A 16,337-nucleotide genomic window follows, 5' to 3' on the forward strand; every position below is an offset into this window, starting at 1 on the left:
AGTAGGCCTATTAGTCGCTTCCTTCGGTAGAAACAACGACTATGCATTCTAAAAGTAATATAATATCATCATTCTTGATGAGGGTCTTTGAGCTAAACTGAAATAGGTTATAAATATGAAGTCACAAGGGTCTCGCTATACAGTGAACAATCCTCAAATATAACTAGAGATACTGTTCCTCCGAAATAGTGTGGGCTTGCTCGTGACTATATTCTACAGCGTGCTAACTGTCATGTGAAGCTCAACTAATACACCAGCTAACACCACTCCCAGATTTTCCACACCTCAATTGCACCTCATTGGCTAAGGGCCCTGCCTTTGTACTGTTTGCAACGGAACTCACGCGACGGAACTCACTCTATAAATAATGAAGATAACATAGTGTTCTCGCCTTTCAGGCGAGCCCACAAATATGAAGTGCGTCAGGAGCAATGTGAGCTACAGCAGAGAAGCTCAAGCTACTGTCTTGTCTGTCCACTATGCCATTTGAACATCCAATGTCCTTCACTCTTAATAAAACCTAAGTTCTGAAAAATCTAAAAGGTGATTGCAGCTCCTACCTGCTGGCGAGTTTAGAAACTCTATGCTTGCTAAGGGAAGGAGCGCTCGTTTTCAACAGCGTCGGCAGGTTAGCTACTCACCAGCGTCGGCAGGTTAGTTTTACTGAGGTTAGGGTTAGGGTTAGGGTTAGGGTTAGGGTTAGAGTTAAGGATAGGTTTAAGTTTTGGTGCACCTCTGCCGCGGTCCAAGTGACTACAATGGAGCGCTCCCTACCTCCGGTTCAGCCAATCACAAGCTTCAAAAATGAGTGCGGGGCGTGGTTTTCCCTTAGCAAGCGTAGTTTCTAAACTCGCTACCTGCTGACTGTAAGCTTATTGCGACCGCCAGGTCGCAATATGAAAAGCTCCACCGGCTGTCTGTCTGTCTGTCTGTCTGTCTGTCTAGTCTGTCACATCACATCACGCCACGTCACGTCACGTCACGTCACGTCACGTCACGTCACGCCACGTCACGTCAAGTCACGTCACACTTCTGCCCCTACTCGTATCTCTGCCACCGTTGGCCCTATCGATGCCAAACTTTGACACAGACTCCTTGGATGGCAAATCACAACCTGATTTCTCACATGGCCCTCTTCTAGCGCCACCATCAGGCCGATTTTTGCAAAACACATTTTTGGACACTGCTCCCACAGATTTTGGCATACAATCACACAAAGCGGTACACAGTATCTCTAAAGTCATGTCATCAACACCCATATTCCCTCCTGATTGGCTACGATTGCCTTCTGAAGTTTGTGTATGCAACATGACAGTCGCATATCTCCCGATTAGGGAGTCTTACTGGTATATGCCTCATAATGACTTGATTTCATTCTTGAGGTTCCTATTTTAGAGACTACATTACCCTGTGAAAGCTACCTGTTGAAATAAAGAACCAATACAACTTCAAACAAAGAGATTTCCTATTGCCAAAAGTGATTGCAGCTCTTGGCCTGATGACTGTATTTACTACTTCCAGAAAAGAATATTCCAGAACAGCAGCCAACAGGGGTAGATCATCAAGGCCACAAGAGGGTAGACCAGAGAGCCATACAGGGAGTTGTCCAGGACGCCTTGTGAGATGGCGGACAGGAAGAGCATCCAGCCATCCGGGAAGCTGACAGGCATTTCCTGCAGCTCCTGGAAGAGGAACACGCTGAAAAGTAGTATGCCGGCAGGGCTGAGGATGATCATGGCGAAAGCCGACGGAAACTTTGGTACGTCGGGTGTGACGGAGGCTGCCAGGGGCACCAAGGTGAGAGCCAAGATGAAGGCCAGGGAGAAGTTGACGAAGGTGGTGCAACCCAGCAGCAGAGTTAAGTACAAGACAGCCACCAGCTTCAGAACTCTCCAACCCCGCTCCGTATGCCGTCCTGACAGCAGCCTGTGTGTGATGTGAGGAAGTGCGAGGCCTGCCGTGTAGATGGCCATGACTGTCAGGACAACAGCCTCCGTCTCAGACATATTGAGGAGTCCCACAGCCATGCGGATGGGCAGTGTGTACAGAGCCATGCCTGTCAGGTGGCTGATCCCTATCGGAGTCAACACAGACAACAGCACCCCCGGAGGGCCGGATGGCGGCTTGACGTCAGTGACGCCATCGTCTACTCTTGATGGCGGAGATACAAGTTGATCCCATAAGTCTGAGGCATGAAGCAACGGTATGATGGCAAGCAGGCCAAAAGCTGGCATGTAGTAAGCGATGGAGATGAAGTGAGAGAGCGATGGCATGAGGTAGAAAAGGTAAGAGCGGTTCAGGCGACCTGAGTGATTATTGAGCTTCCGATACATTCCTTCCAGGAGCCTGCCGATGTTGGTGTCATCAGCATTGTACGGTTGAAAACTGTTGATCCCCTTGATGGAGGCAGCATCAATTTGGTAGCGCAAGAACAGTCCGTGGTCACCCCAGGGCCGCCCACTGGCCTGCTTCAATACCATCAGCAACATGGTCTGAACAGCATGGCTGTAACCCGACACTGTGTCCCAGTCTTTCCTCTGAACCTTGCCCTGGATGGTGCAGGGAACCCTTAGACTCTGGCAGAAGGCACTGAAGGTGTTGACCATATCCAGGTTGGGAAGCTGACCATTAAGCCCCTCTAGAACCAGATCTAAGCTGGTGATGACATCACTGCTGAGGTCCAAGGACAATGCTGCCTGAATGGAGCCCCCGCGGCCTTGGAGTGGAGACCAGTACATACCCGTACTAGTGTTGGTGTGGTGGTAGCCCTCCAGCCAGGCCTGCATGCCAATCAGACCATGATCATTGACCAGGAAGATTATATCCTTGGCCCAGTAAATCTGACTCCGAAAGTACTGCGCCAAGCCAAGCAGAAGGCCCACGGCCTGGTTGTTGCTACACCCTGGGCTGGAGGGGGCACTCAGCACCAGGGCTGCAGAGCGATGGGCTCTAGGAGCCCGCAGGATCCCATACACATTTGTACCTTTGACGATAAGTCTCTCTTTGTTTTCATCTGGGAAGGGGAGTGTGCGGTTGAAGGTCTGGGTAAACACCTCCAGCCCTCGAGACTGCATGGCTCTCACCAACCAATCCACTGGCATTCCATCTGCCTTCTTTCTGTTAGCCGCAAACTCCCTGCCAGCGGCCAGAGTCATCTCCCCTGCTGTGAAATGCTCCTGAACCACAGTGTGACCCAAGGCATTCTCCGATATGTATGTACGCGGAATGAATGGCTCAAAGGCAAGGCCCATGAACCACGCCACGCCTGCAATGTAACATATAACAGAGATCAAGGCATGCCAGCGGTGGAGCACACTTGTCAAAGCACGCCTTCTGTTTGGGTCTAACAGTAGTGCCATCTGGGTGAATGCTGTCCTGTAGGCCAGGGAAAGTGTGGCACACAACACAGAGAGACTGGTCACGGTGCAATCTTTTTCGGCCACTATATTGCAAAACTGCAAAACTGATGATGTGGCGCGATGATGACGGCTGCAACTTACATAACCAGGAATGGGTGACCAATACTCCACACCAAATATAATGTTTTGGGCATATCTGACATCATAGCAACATCATAGTGATGATGTGGTAAGGTGGTGACATAGCCAGTAGAGCATAGAGTTATAAAAGAACACATGTAAATTCCTTTCCTTTCAATGAAACCGATGCAAGGGAAGTCCCGACAATTAGTTGGTGGGCCTGTAGTTGTTAGCCTGTAGATCTGCTATTTTCAAATAGCAGATCATATGGTTAATCTGGTTTTGATGATATATATATATATATATATACAGTATGAACTCATTTGAACCCCACTTTGAGAACCAAAGGCTTATCCACTTGAATCAACTACTCTGGTGCTAACATTCGGGCAAAAACGGCAGATCTACAAACTCACAACGTGTCGCAACGAGACGCAATGTGAGTTTGTAGATCGGCTATTGTACAAAAACGTGTACCGTAGAGAAAATAACTGGAGGGGAGCCCTTTCTCAAAACGCCTCGCAGAAGAGGTTTTGTGTAGAGGGGAGAAGTACTGAGTTGACAGTTGAAGACCTCTGGTTTAAAACAATTATAAACAATATAAACAATTAAAATAATCCAATTATACACCGATGCAATGTTTAAACCTTGTGTCTTCTCAGTGGCCTGTTGATACGTCTCTTAGTCCTGGGTTAATGAATTAAAAACAACATGTTTTGTCAGATTACATCACTCAGCTAAGGGACTGTCGTTCGGGGGCCGAGCTCATTACAGGAACACCTCTGTGAGTTGAAGATGCCTTGTTGCCTCGGGCTTCCACCTTGATTTCCCCTCACACCTCAGCCACTTCAACTAGCTGACAACATCCCAGTGGCGTCAGTTCAGAAAAAGCTAAGGTATGGCAACATTTGCGCGTGCAAGACACCAGTCATGTTGCCATACCTTAAGAAGTACATTCTATTTCCCCCCGTTTCTACGGTTTCTTGGGCTGGATATGGCAGCCTGGAATGGTTGTTCAAGTGCAGCTAAACTTGGCATGTTAAACATGCCACAATACCTTGTTAAAATGACCATTTTGTTAAATGTTGTAGTTATTTTACTATAATTTAACAACATTATACAGATAGACAAAGAGACATTCATGGATTTATATTTAAAGGTAACTTTTATTTCCCCCCCTGGACCCAGGGTATGGCAGCTGCATACCCCTGCCATACCCAATTGACGCCCCTGCAACATCCCCAGTCCTCCACTCTGGCATCTCCGTTCCCCCTGGAACTCTCCAGTCTGTTGCATCATGGGCCTCTGTTAAGCTACATCAGGGGTATTCAATGTTTTCAGGCCAAGGAGTCAAGGACCCCTTTGTTGAGAGAGAGATGAAGCAGGGATCCCCACAACCTTTTCATAGATTCCATAATGGTTTCATCGTTTGACAGCACAATCGTCAGCGTATTTTGGATTCGTGTCTATTTGTGTTCTCAGATATTTAACCCACTGAACCGTCGATACTTCATAAACCTGACCTTTCACTCTGTACTTAGTCTGCTCTTTTTCCCCTCTACACCAAAGCTCTTTGCCGAAAATAGCTGATCTACAAGCTCACAACGCTTTGGCATAAGTTCTCAGAATATAGACACTATAAAAAGGTTTCTATCACACAAAGATTTGGAGGACCCCCTGTTGTAACTCTGTGGACCCCCTAGGGGTCCCGGACCCCCTGTTGAAGACCCCTGGCCCTGGCCTACATCATATATGAGAACTTGGGCCTGTGCTATACAGGCTGTCACCTCTGTCATTGGCCCTGATGTATACTAACTCGAAAGGTGCAATTCTGGGAAATTGCAAGTGTGGTTGCCTGTGTATTGTGATGTCACGTCACGTGAAGCTTGACCAGTCCTCAAATCCATTCTATTGTCCAATAAGAAAAGGACCTTTGTGGTTTACTCTATTCTAGAGCAGTGTTTCTCAAATGGGGATGTACCCCTATGGGTACGCTGGGGTACTACAGGGGATACTTGAGAGAAAATGGAAATATTTATTTTACTGTTATGTTTAATGATAAAACATTGACAAAATGTCTGTAAACGTGCTGCTCCAAAGCTTTAAAACAGTTTAAGCAAGAATTTTACGGTTACTGAATAGAAAACAGGCTATTTACTTTTATTTTCAACATATTGACATAAAAAAAAATAGACTTTTGATGTCAGTATTTTCTAATGAAAATGTTGTAGCAGTACTTGTGCGCTCTGCTGGCAAAAGTAATAAAGTTGGACAAGAACTATAGTCTGGTTGCCCTGTAGGCAGCCGCACTAATTAGTCTCAACCTTGAAAGCATCATGCGTACCAATAATATATCCATTCTCTCTTTATCAAAATGTCTGTCTGTCTGTCTGTCTGTCTGTCTGTCTGTCTGTCTGTCTGTCTGTCTGTCTGTCTGTCCTGGGCATAACTCGGGCACCATCTGACATAAATACCGGCTTCAGTGCCGAGTGACAGTTTGATCCGACCAACGGTTTTCAAAAACAAAAAAAACACAAAGGTTGGCGGAATAATCTCTGTACCTTTGGAGAGTGTGGGCACCGGCCTCCTGATTGTCCAACGCAACCCGCTCTGCTTCACAGATCGGTCCCGCTCTGCGTCACGTTTGTGCCAAGGGACGTGCAGAGAATGTTAGAGAGGCAGGGGATGAGATTTCTAAAAAGGCCTTTTAGTGGAAATATCGAAAATAGCAGACCTCCAAGCTCACAGCGCGTCGCGCTGCGGCGCGTTGTGAGCTTGGAGGAGGTCGGCTATTTTCGGTGTGTGATACCACACTGACCTAAGCATAATCAAGTCAATACTGGAGATGTGGCGTAACGGCATGGATTGCTACACAGAGAGGGCAATTCTTTCAACATAAGATGCTGCATTCAAGTTCAGGAGAGGCAATTCTCTTGAACACTGCCTTTATGTATGGCATAGAAAGAGGGCATTTTCAATTCTTTCACCATAGTAAAAACTGCATTCATGGTCTGGAGAGGGCACTTTTTACAGACGGGTAAAAGGGCAGGGGCTCAAGCCCCCTTTGATGTCTTATGTGTGCACGTGCCTGTTTGTGTCGCTGCACCAATGTGTTTGTTATGGAGGCATTGGCTTCCCTGATTGGCTAACCGGAGCTTTGCGTCACATCTGTACCACTTCACTAATGTAAGTGGTGACACGGGAGAAAATGTGAGGTAAGCCTGATATACGTTTGACGACTACCTCAGGCAGGGGTTTCACTTAATTGTTTCCTCGTTCATATGGGTTTATGCATGTGGTTAAGTCAGGTGGTTCTCAAAGTGGGGTCCAGGGACCCTCGTAGTTCCTTGATGGGGTTCTAAATGGACCTTTACAGGGCTGTAACTATGGAATTAAAAGCGGAAGCTTGTGATTGGCTGCGCGGAGGTGCCGAATGTCGGGGGGGACTATTTTGGTTCGACCTCCCGTTGGTCCGACCACCTAAACCTATCCTTAACCCTAACCCTAACCTCAGTAAAACTAATGCTGGTGAATGCTAACCTGCCGACACTGGTGATTGCTAACCTGGTGGACGTTAACCTGGTCGGCCCAACGGGAGGTCGTCTCCACCTTAACCGAGGTGCATTTTTGATACACTCGCACTGAAATACCTGCAAAAGAGGGACTCTCCTCAGTTTACAGCCAGTGCGGGCTCTGAGTGGAGGAGAGGAGTGACAGACAGTTAATTTGCACTGTTGACACTCTGCCGCTTTTTTATCTTTGATATGTTAAAGTCCCCCGTCTGAAACAGACGGTGTGAATGGTGTTTGATCAATACACGACGCAAGCACTCATTGTCGTGAGTACGTGTACGCACCATATGTGCTCAAACAAGCATGAACAGTAAAGTATGTACTGTACATGATCATCACTCTCTGAACACAGTGCTGTGCGGACTCTCCCGCACGCAGAAACAGCGTGCGAGGGTCAGTCAAACACCAACCCCTCCCACCAATCCCCTCCCCTTTGTAATCGCTTACAATGGAGCCAATGTCAGACACAAGCTTCAGGAAGCTTAGTCTGAAATCAAGCTAATTTCTATCTGCTTGCTGAGAGCTGCAATATTTTCATGGCGTTTTCCATGGCCCTCTTGGTCCAAAAATTCCAATTGCATATCTCAAAAATCTATTGACAGATTGCCATAAAACATGATGAGCACATACATATTCTCCCTATAATGTTTTCTCTGGCACCAGCCTGGGACAACACATTAACCTTTTTAGAGGGTTAATGTGTTATGAAAGGATAACTAATAATGAATAGCTTTTTTAGAGTGCTTTTCTAAGCGCTTTACAATGGTTCATTCATTCATTCATTGGGAGGTGATGCCCATGCTCTCACTTCGCACATTCACACACGAATGGTGGCACTGGCAAGCTAATACCGACCGACTCATTGGAGGCAATGTGGAGATCGGTATCTTGGCAAAGGACACTTGGACAGGACTGTGGACGGGAGGAGCCGGAATTCGAACCACGACCCTCAGATCATTGGACGACCTGCTCTACCTCCTGAGCCACAGCCGCCCCTAATATGTTAAGTATGTTAAGCCCTGCCTCCCTACTTCACTAGCTGTGACCGATGACGTAATGACATACATTGGCACATGGGATGGTCTCGCACCGTGTATAAAATGCATCTGGACAGACTTGGAAAAGTGGGGGTTGGACAGAGGAGGACGGTCATGAGGGCTTCTCTAGACATACACATGCTTTCATACCTGTACCTGTACTTGATTTTGTTCTATTACTCCTCTCCTATGTCTCCCTCCCCTTCCACTTCCTGTGAGTTACAGGCAAAGTTTACTCTCAACCAGATTTACAAGGCTGGCGACTTCATTCTGGGAGGCTTGTTCCATATCCACCTCTCTTCTATCTTCCCTGGGCTGTCTTTCACCTCCAAGCCACAGGACCCCACCTGCTATGGGTGAGTATCACATACAAAAGCAAAACAGGAGAACACGTTATTTGTTTTTGAAAAGCACTAGCACAGGATGTTTCTACACTACTCTATACTACTCCTCTACTCAAGGTTACTTGTGTGTTAGTTTTGACATTCAAAGGTTCAGATGGGCTCAGACGATGGCTTTTGCAATCACAGAGATCAACGGAAACCCCAGGCTGCTGCCCAATGTGACTCTGGGATATAGGATTTACGATACTTGTCACAAACTTGGAGTTGCATTCCGTACAGCTTTGTCATTGGTCAGTGGGAGAGAGGAGCAGTTTCAACTGGATGAGCGCTGTGTCGGGTCCCCTCCATTGCTCGGAATTGTGGGTGCTGATTCCTCAACTAATTCCATTGCCATCTCTAGTATATTAGGTTTGTACAGAGTGCCCATGGTAAGTTTCCTATACTTGAACCCTCTTTTCAAGTTTCAATTTGATTCATGCTTAATTTAATATATCCCAATCTATTATGACAATGTATATTTTATGTCCTATATTTTTTTACAGCTTGAAAGCCAAAGAGCCTCTCTCTCTCTCTGGCACAGAAAAGAGGGGACTGTGTGATGTATTACTGTTGTCCGTATTATTCAAACCCCAATGTCCACATGTCTAATTGAAAATGACAGTGTCACTATCCATGGTGCTGAAGGGAACAGTTTTGAGTTGTGGCCCCTTTTTTATGGTCCGCAAGCAAATATATTTTTTTTTACCCACATTTTCTCCCACTCTGCTCCGCACACAGGCTCTCTGCTTTACAGGGAAAATGTGTCACAAAATGTAATGAATTAAATTTTTTTTACAGAACAGATGCTTTGTCTTTTTCAGGTGAGTTACTATGCTGCCTGCTCCTGTTTGAGTGACCAGAATCAGTTCCCATCCTTCTTTAGAACAATTCCAAGTGATGCCTTCCAGGTGAACTTCTACAGACCAAAGATCTGTTGGTATCAGTACATATTCTACACACTTGACAAAAACACCCCTCTAGTGAAGGGGTGTCCATAATTTCCAATAATGTTATACAAGTACAGTGCAATATCCTTTACAGTGTAACCAAATGTAAGTAATCCTCTGTGCTGTGCCTATGAACATATCAAAAGATTATTCAGGCTTTCCCCCCTTTTTTTGCACAATGCGCTGCATTGCCAATATATTCATAGTCAAATAGATTGTGTCTTTGTTCAAATAGCTGTGTAGACAAATGGACTGGTGTGAAAAGGCCTCAACAGAAAAGTCAATGAAATAAAAACAAGTCTCCAGGTTTTCTTCAGAACACACTGATTTACTACAACACTATGGCACTAGGGAGTCCACTAGGACTAGTGGTTCTCAAAGTATTTATTTGCAACTAAGGACCTCCTTAACTCTCAGAGTTACAGACCTGTTATGGTCATTCAGGGCTGTGTTTCTGGTTTTTAATTAACTTTTACAAGAATGTCCACAACAAGCCAGCATGGCATGGCAATGGCCCCTGGTTGAGAATGAAACAACACAAGGAACAAGCAGTTAGGAATCCTTTGAAATTCTATTGAGAAATAGCCTGTCTGCCCTAGTTAATTTCAGAACAGTCAATATATGACTTCAATGTATGAATACTGGCGAGCCATCAATCCACAGGCCATACAAAATCTGCCCCCCTGCCACAATTGGCCCCCAGGCCATGTCTTTAGTGAGTGTAATTGTGTCATATTGTTTCTCATTTGCTTATTTGTGTTATGCTCGAGCTGAATGTCCCTGTTGACAGCATCGAAAGAAAATGATCAGACCTTTTTTGGCGTGGAATCTGTGCAGTAGATTTCTCCTCTGAGTGTATACTGTACAAGCCTAAGCACTTATTCCCCCCTTCCTTCTTTATCTAATTAGGTACGAGCTATGCTCCAGATTATGAGGCGGTATGGCTGGACGTGGGCCGGGATGCTTTTTACTGATGATGACTATGGCCGCAATGCTGCCCGATCCTTCCAGTCTGACCTGGCCCAGTCCAGTTTGGGTTGTCTGGCGTATGTGGAGGTTATGCCCTGGGACCACGACCCAGCTGAAATTCGGAGAATTGTCACTGTGATGAAGAAATCCACAGCTCGTGTGGTCATTGTATTTCCATATGGGAGCTATCTGGTCGATCTCATGGAAGAGGTTAGGGTTAATATATAGATGCTACTTTAATCATTCATAATTACAAGTAATCTGAAATGAGTTTTTGTTGGTATGGAGACATCCTTTCATATATTTAAATTGGTTTGAATGTAGCCTAATAAATACATAAATAAAAATCTCACCCAGTGTGAAGTAAGCGCTGCCTTTTATGAGAAAATGTCATTAAGTGTCCCGCAAAGCTTGGCCAATGCAGGCCGGGACGGACATTCATGCATGCATACAGACAAAGCCAGATGTAGGAGCGGTTAGCACCGCTCAAAAAGCTAAACTGCAATGCTTTCCAAGTTTAATCAAACTGCTCAACAATAGTGTGGATTAGTGTTTTTTCCCCCCTTCCAACTATTGATCCAAGTAGTGTTGATTTCATCGACTAAAACTATGACGAAACATGTTTGTTGACTACCTTTTTTCACTGACAAAAACTAAATAGAAAATGAATAAAAACTAAGCTATGATGACTAAAACTATGACTTAATATCTTGACAAAAATGGTGTCAACAAATAAAAACTAGACTAAAATGTCATGGTAGGGACTAGTGGAGGAGAGATCCAGTAGAACTGGTTGCAATCGGTTGTTGTCTCTGAAAGTAGCCGATCTACAAGCTCACAACCGTTGTGAGCTTGTAGATCGGCTATTTTCAGAGCGCAACCAAGTGTAAAATCTGCCATTACGCCACCATCAAGGCCTGACAAAATACATTTTTGTTGACAAAATCAACTGTACATTTAGTCGACTAAAATCTTATGATATTTAGTCTTTTATTTAGACTAAAACTAAAAACATTTCAGATGACTGAAATATGACAAAAACTAAATTACATTTTATTCAAAAGACTTTGACTAAAACTAAATCGGGAATTTGCTGCCAAAATTAACACTAGATCCAAGTATCTTTCACAGTAAGCATTGTGTAAAATAATATACAGGTGGTAAAGCAGGATGTGACAGGTCTGCAGTGGATAGCCAGTGAAGACTGGACGTCGTATGCCATCCTGGAGTCTCCTCGTTTCCTGCCGTACCTGACAGGCGTCCTGGGCATTGCCATCCATCGTGGACAGATACCAGGTCTCAGGGACTTCTTGTCAAATGTACACCCCGACAATGACCCTGACACCAGCCATGAAAATAGCATAGTGAGTGAGTCTTAAGGTTCATTTGGTGTTTAACCTGCCATTTCAAACTGATGTCTGTTTTTAACGCCTTACAGAAGTGTTTTTTTTAAGTGATAGTGTTTTGTTAAAAAGTTAAAGCTCTATATTGTGATAGTAATCTTTGCGATAGAGTGTTTGTTCAACAGGGGTCTCCCTATCTCTCCAGCTCTTCAGGTGGTTTTGCAAATTTCAGCCAATCAAGAAAAGGTAAACGGCCCCATTTATCAGTTTTTTTTTAATAGTGTTCCAGTTCCAATTCCAATTGTGTCTGCTCATTACTCTGCGTCATCACTTCCAATTTAATTTGTTAATCCTGTATCCCCTATGCGTTGTCTCTCCTGACTGGCCGCAATTGTTATCCCGACCTGAAAACAAATTGTCTGTTTAATGAAGAGCTGGACTGAACAAACACTTTATAGAGAAATGATTACTGTCATCAGAACTCTAATAGAGATTCTCAACACTAACACATTTTCAACACGGAAATGCCACTTACCCTACCTTTATGTTTTCTTTGTGTTCCTTCAGGTGAGGCAGTTTTGGGAGCACACATTTCAATGTAAATTTGCACCCCTTCCGTCAGAGTGGGTGGATGCTGGTGGAAGGATGTGTACAGGACAAGAGGACCTAGGAACAGCAGAAACAATACTTTTAGATTTGTCAGTCTTCAGGCCAGAGTACAATGTGTACAAGGCTGTGTATGCTCTGGCCCATGCCCTCCATGACATGTTGCAGTGTGTGCCAGGAAGAGGGCCTTTCATTGGTCACAGCTGTGCCAGTTTGAAGACAATACAACCATGGCAGGTGTAATACTGATCCACAGATTACCCGTTAATGTTTCTAGTAGATTTGTAATGAATGTGTATGACATTGTTAAAAAGCATAAAATATGGACAAAAGCATTATAATTGTTTTATAATATAGTAATACTACTTGCCTTGCAGTATTAGTTTATCAGTGCTTGGTGCAGTAACACTGTTAAATGGAAGCTTTTGAGAGGGATACTATTATGTTGCGGTACACACACACACACTGGTACATAGAAGGCCATTATCATTATCATCAAGACCCAGGGAAATGAAAAATATGTTTTTCACACTTTTAGAGCTTGGTAATCATATGGGCATTCCTAACACTAGATGCCATTTTTTTTTTAGAAAATAAACAATTTTTGTGTATTTTTACATTAAAGGTCCCTAAATAGGCCATTCTTACTTACTTCCCGTGAACATAAACGTGCTGCGTGATGACAGACAGGTCTGCTTCAATATAAACAAACCGTTGATTGCATTCACCTGTTTGTTTCCCATTGCTGGCATTCCTCCAAACACAGCTGTTTTTAATTATAGAGCTACTCCGTTTTGAATCTCATTTAAGATGACTTCCAAACTATGTATTACTCATTGTAAACTTAATGCGCACAATACAATATGTATCTGTAAACATTATAGGTTAGAATAATAAGCAACTTGGTAACACATGTTCTGTAAAAGAAGCAGCCTGGTCTGTCTCTTTACCTTGCTAATGAGGGCTACAAACAAAACATAAAGCATCACATGACTCAGATTTTACATCCCATCGCCTGAAGGGCTGGTCCCAAGCCCCCAGAACGGCTTGTAAATATTGAAGCGGCCGCCCTACTGGCCAAAGCTGGAATTTCAGGCGGGGTGAAACATACATGCACGAGCATAAGAGCGCGGCGCTGGGGTCTACAATAGGGTTCAATGGACGTCGACGTCGTTCGTGACGTCATTCGTGACGTTTTGGAACCAGAGCTGGTTCCAATTTCCCCCAGAATGCACCTGGATTAGCTACATGCTAGCACGTAGCCGTTGCTTCAAAACGCCACTGAGCACTTGCATTGAAATGATCTTGGGGGCGGGGCCCGTCCGCTCTCTATTTTATATATACTCTATGGCTGGTCCTTTTTGATTGGTTCAGAAACACACAGGCTTCCTTTTCAGACTGAAACTTCAAAATAAAATACCCAAAATAGCCATTTCACTTGGTCTTTAATTTAGTAACCTCCTTTCCCAGAGGGGAAAGCTGGTAAATAAACTAGCATTATTATTATTATTATTATTATTATTATTTTACTCCTGGAGACCATTGGAATATTGTTTTCTGACAGTAGAGAACATGAGCCGATATTTGGCAAAATAAATCATTTGATTTGAATAACCGGCTTGCAAATGAATGGGCCAATCAAAATAAGTTTTATGCACCCTTCATTTGTATTCACTTGGAACAACAGCAATACAATTCATTTCTGTATTGTGTTGTAAAATACTATAAGTTTTTAGTTAATGCACCAGAAGTCCCATGTATATTGCATTAGGTTTTTTAAAGTCTCTTTCTCTTTATAATTTTGCTCATCACCATTTCTAGCTTGTCTATTATCTGGAAAAGATAAACTTCACCACATCAATTGGTGAGCCGGTATCATTTGACAAGAATGGCGATGCTTTACCATTCTATGATGTTATCAACTGGGCACGGTTCCCTGATGGAAGCGCAAAGGTTCTCAATGTGGGAGTGTACAAGAAGTCAGCCTCCGGCGTTGAAGAACTCATCCTTGATGAAGACAGAATCTTCTGGAACTTTGAATCGAAAAAGGTCACTTAATCTCGTTCTAAATCGGCTCATGTTGAGCTCATGATGTGAATGTAATTTAGTATTTAGTCTTAAATTGATTGCTACTTTCCTCTGCAGCCTCCTCGGTCAGTGTGCAGTGAGAGCTGTTCTCCTGGAAGCCGTGTAGCCAGAAGGAAAGGAGAACCTGTCTGCTGCTTTGACTGCATTGCTTGTTCTGGGGGAGAGATCAGCAATGAGACTGGTAGGTTTAAAGACCAAGTGAAATGAAAAATACGTTTTTAGAGCATTACGTGGTCATAACATAAAAATTATGTTTATATCAAAAAGCCGGGGCGCCTGCTGGCCTACCGGTCCAGGCCACATACCACATAGGCTCTGACGCCTGACAGCGCGTTGTGGGTTCGTTTCCCGATCCCGACGGCCTTTGCTGCAATATCTGTCTCTCTGTCTCTGTTTCCTGTCTACCTATAATACTGTACTATCAATAAAGGCAAAATAATATCTTTTAAAAAAAAGTCCCTAAAAAGCCAATCTTAATTACTTCCTGTGTACGAAAACATTCTGTGTGATGACATGGATAGGATTTTATGAATATAAATGAACCTTAATTACATTCACCTGTTTGATTCCCATATCTGCACGTTCATCCAAACACAGCTGAATTTACCGGTAATTACAGAAATACTCTATTTTGAATCGCATTCAAGATGACAGCCAGACGGAGCATTACTCGTTTTAAACCCAAACGGTACATTCCAATATGTATCTAAGAACATTGAGGTGAGAAATAAGCAGCATAGTAAGATACGGTAAACATGCTTCACACGTCCCCTCTCTCTCTCCCTCGGGCTGCGTGAGATGCAGGCTACAAACATAGCATTCTCTGCCTAATGAATTCCCATAGCCCAAGGGGATTGACTTTAAATTATGTATGTAGCAGATTATCTTTAGGTTGTTACTGTACTTGCATCCCATTAACCATGCTGTCTTCATTAGACTCTACAGAGTGCACCAGTTGTCCAGAGGACTTCTGGTCCAGTCCCAAACGTGACCACTGTGTCCCCAAGAGCATGGAGTTTCTCTCCTACCACGAGGCCCTGGGCATCTCCTTGACAACCACCTCGTTGCTGGGCACACTCATCTGTGCCGTCGTCCTGGGAATCTTCATCTATCATCGCAGCACGCCCATGGTGCGCGCCAACAACTCTGAACTCAGCTTCCTTCTCCTGTTGTCACTCAAACTGTGTTTCCTGTGCTCCCTGCTGTTCATTGGTCGTCCCAGAATGTGGACCTGCCAGCTGAGACACGCAGTGTTCGGCATCAGCTTTGTGATGTGCGTCTCCTGTATCCTGGTAAAGACTATGGTGGTGTTGGCCGTGTTCAAGACCTCCAAGCCTGGAGGAGCAGACATTATGAAGTGGTTTGGTTCCATGCAGCAGAGAGGAACAGTTCTGTCTCTTACTTTCATTCAGGCAGCCATCTGCGTGGCCTGGCTTGTATCCGCCTCGCCAACCCCCCATAAAAACACACAATATCACAGTGACAAGATCGTCTATGAGTGTGTGGTGGGATCCACCGTTGGTTTTGCGGTGTTACTGGGTTATATCGGTTTGCTGGCTCTCCTCAGCTGCCTCCTAGCTTTCATGGCACGAAATCTTCCAGATAACTTCAACGAAGCCAAGTTAATAACTTTCAGCATGTTGATATTCTGTGCCGTGTGGATAGCCTTCATCCCGGCATATATCAGCTCTCCAGGCAAATATGCGGATGTAGTGGAGGTCTTTGCTATTTTAGCGTCTAGTTTTGGTATTTTGGTGGCACTTTTTGGACCAAAGTGTTACATAATCCTTTTTAGACCTGAGAGAAACACTAAGAAGTCCATCATGGGTCGAGGTAGCAACGATACGTAGATGCATAAATTCAATAACAATACATTTTCTCTGTGTGTATTTTATACCAAGTGTATATTTAAT

At 44.3% G+C, this 16,337-nt stretch overlaps 2 protein-coding genes across 2 annotated transcripts; one reads left to right on the forward strand and one right to left on the reverse strand.

Annotated features, from left to right (window-relative positions):
- Positions 1 to 1,511: 1,511 nt before the first annotated feature.
- On the reverse strand, positions 1,512 to 3,359 carry LOC308306509 (glycosylphosphatidylinositol anchor attachment 1 protein-like; the record flags this gene model as incomplete). The annotated part of the gene is made up of 1 exon (XM_080751529.1): positions 1,512 to 3,359. One exon carries the CDS (start codon positions 3,357 to 3,359, stop codon positions 1,512 to 1,514), a length of 1,848 nt encoding a protein of 615 aa, XP_080607655.1.
- Positions 3,360 to 8,202: 4,843 nt separating this feature from the next.
- LOC308306631 (extracellular calcium-sensing receptor-like) lies at positions 8,203 to 16,274 on the forward strand (the record flags this gene model as incomplete). The annotated part of the gene is made up of 9 exons (XM_080751672.1): positions 8,203 to 8,444; positions 8,587 to 8,860; positions 9,293 to 9,379; positions 10,328 to 10,597; positions 11,545 to 11,751; positions 12,298 to 12,573; positions 14,158 to 14,385; positions 14,482 to 14,605; positions 15,361 to 16,274. The coding sequence occupies 9 exons, from the start codon at positions 8,203 to 8,205 to the stop codon at positions 16,272 to 16,274; spliced, it is 2,622 nt and encodes an 873-aa protein (XP_080607798.1).
- Between the last annotated feature and the right edge of the window lie 63 nt (positions 16,275 to 16,337).

The sequence above is a fragment of the Nannobrachium achirus genome (assembly GCF_963921795.1).
Source record: "Nannobrachium achirus genome assembly, chromosome: 21".
Taxonomy (NCBI): domain Eukaryota; kingdom Metazoa; phylum Chordata; class Actinopteri; order Myctophiformes; family Myctophidae; genus Nannobrachium; species Nannobrachium achirus.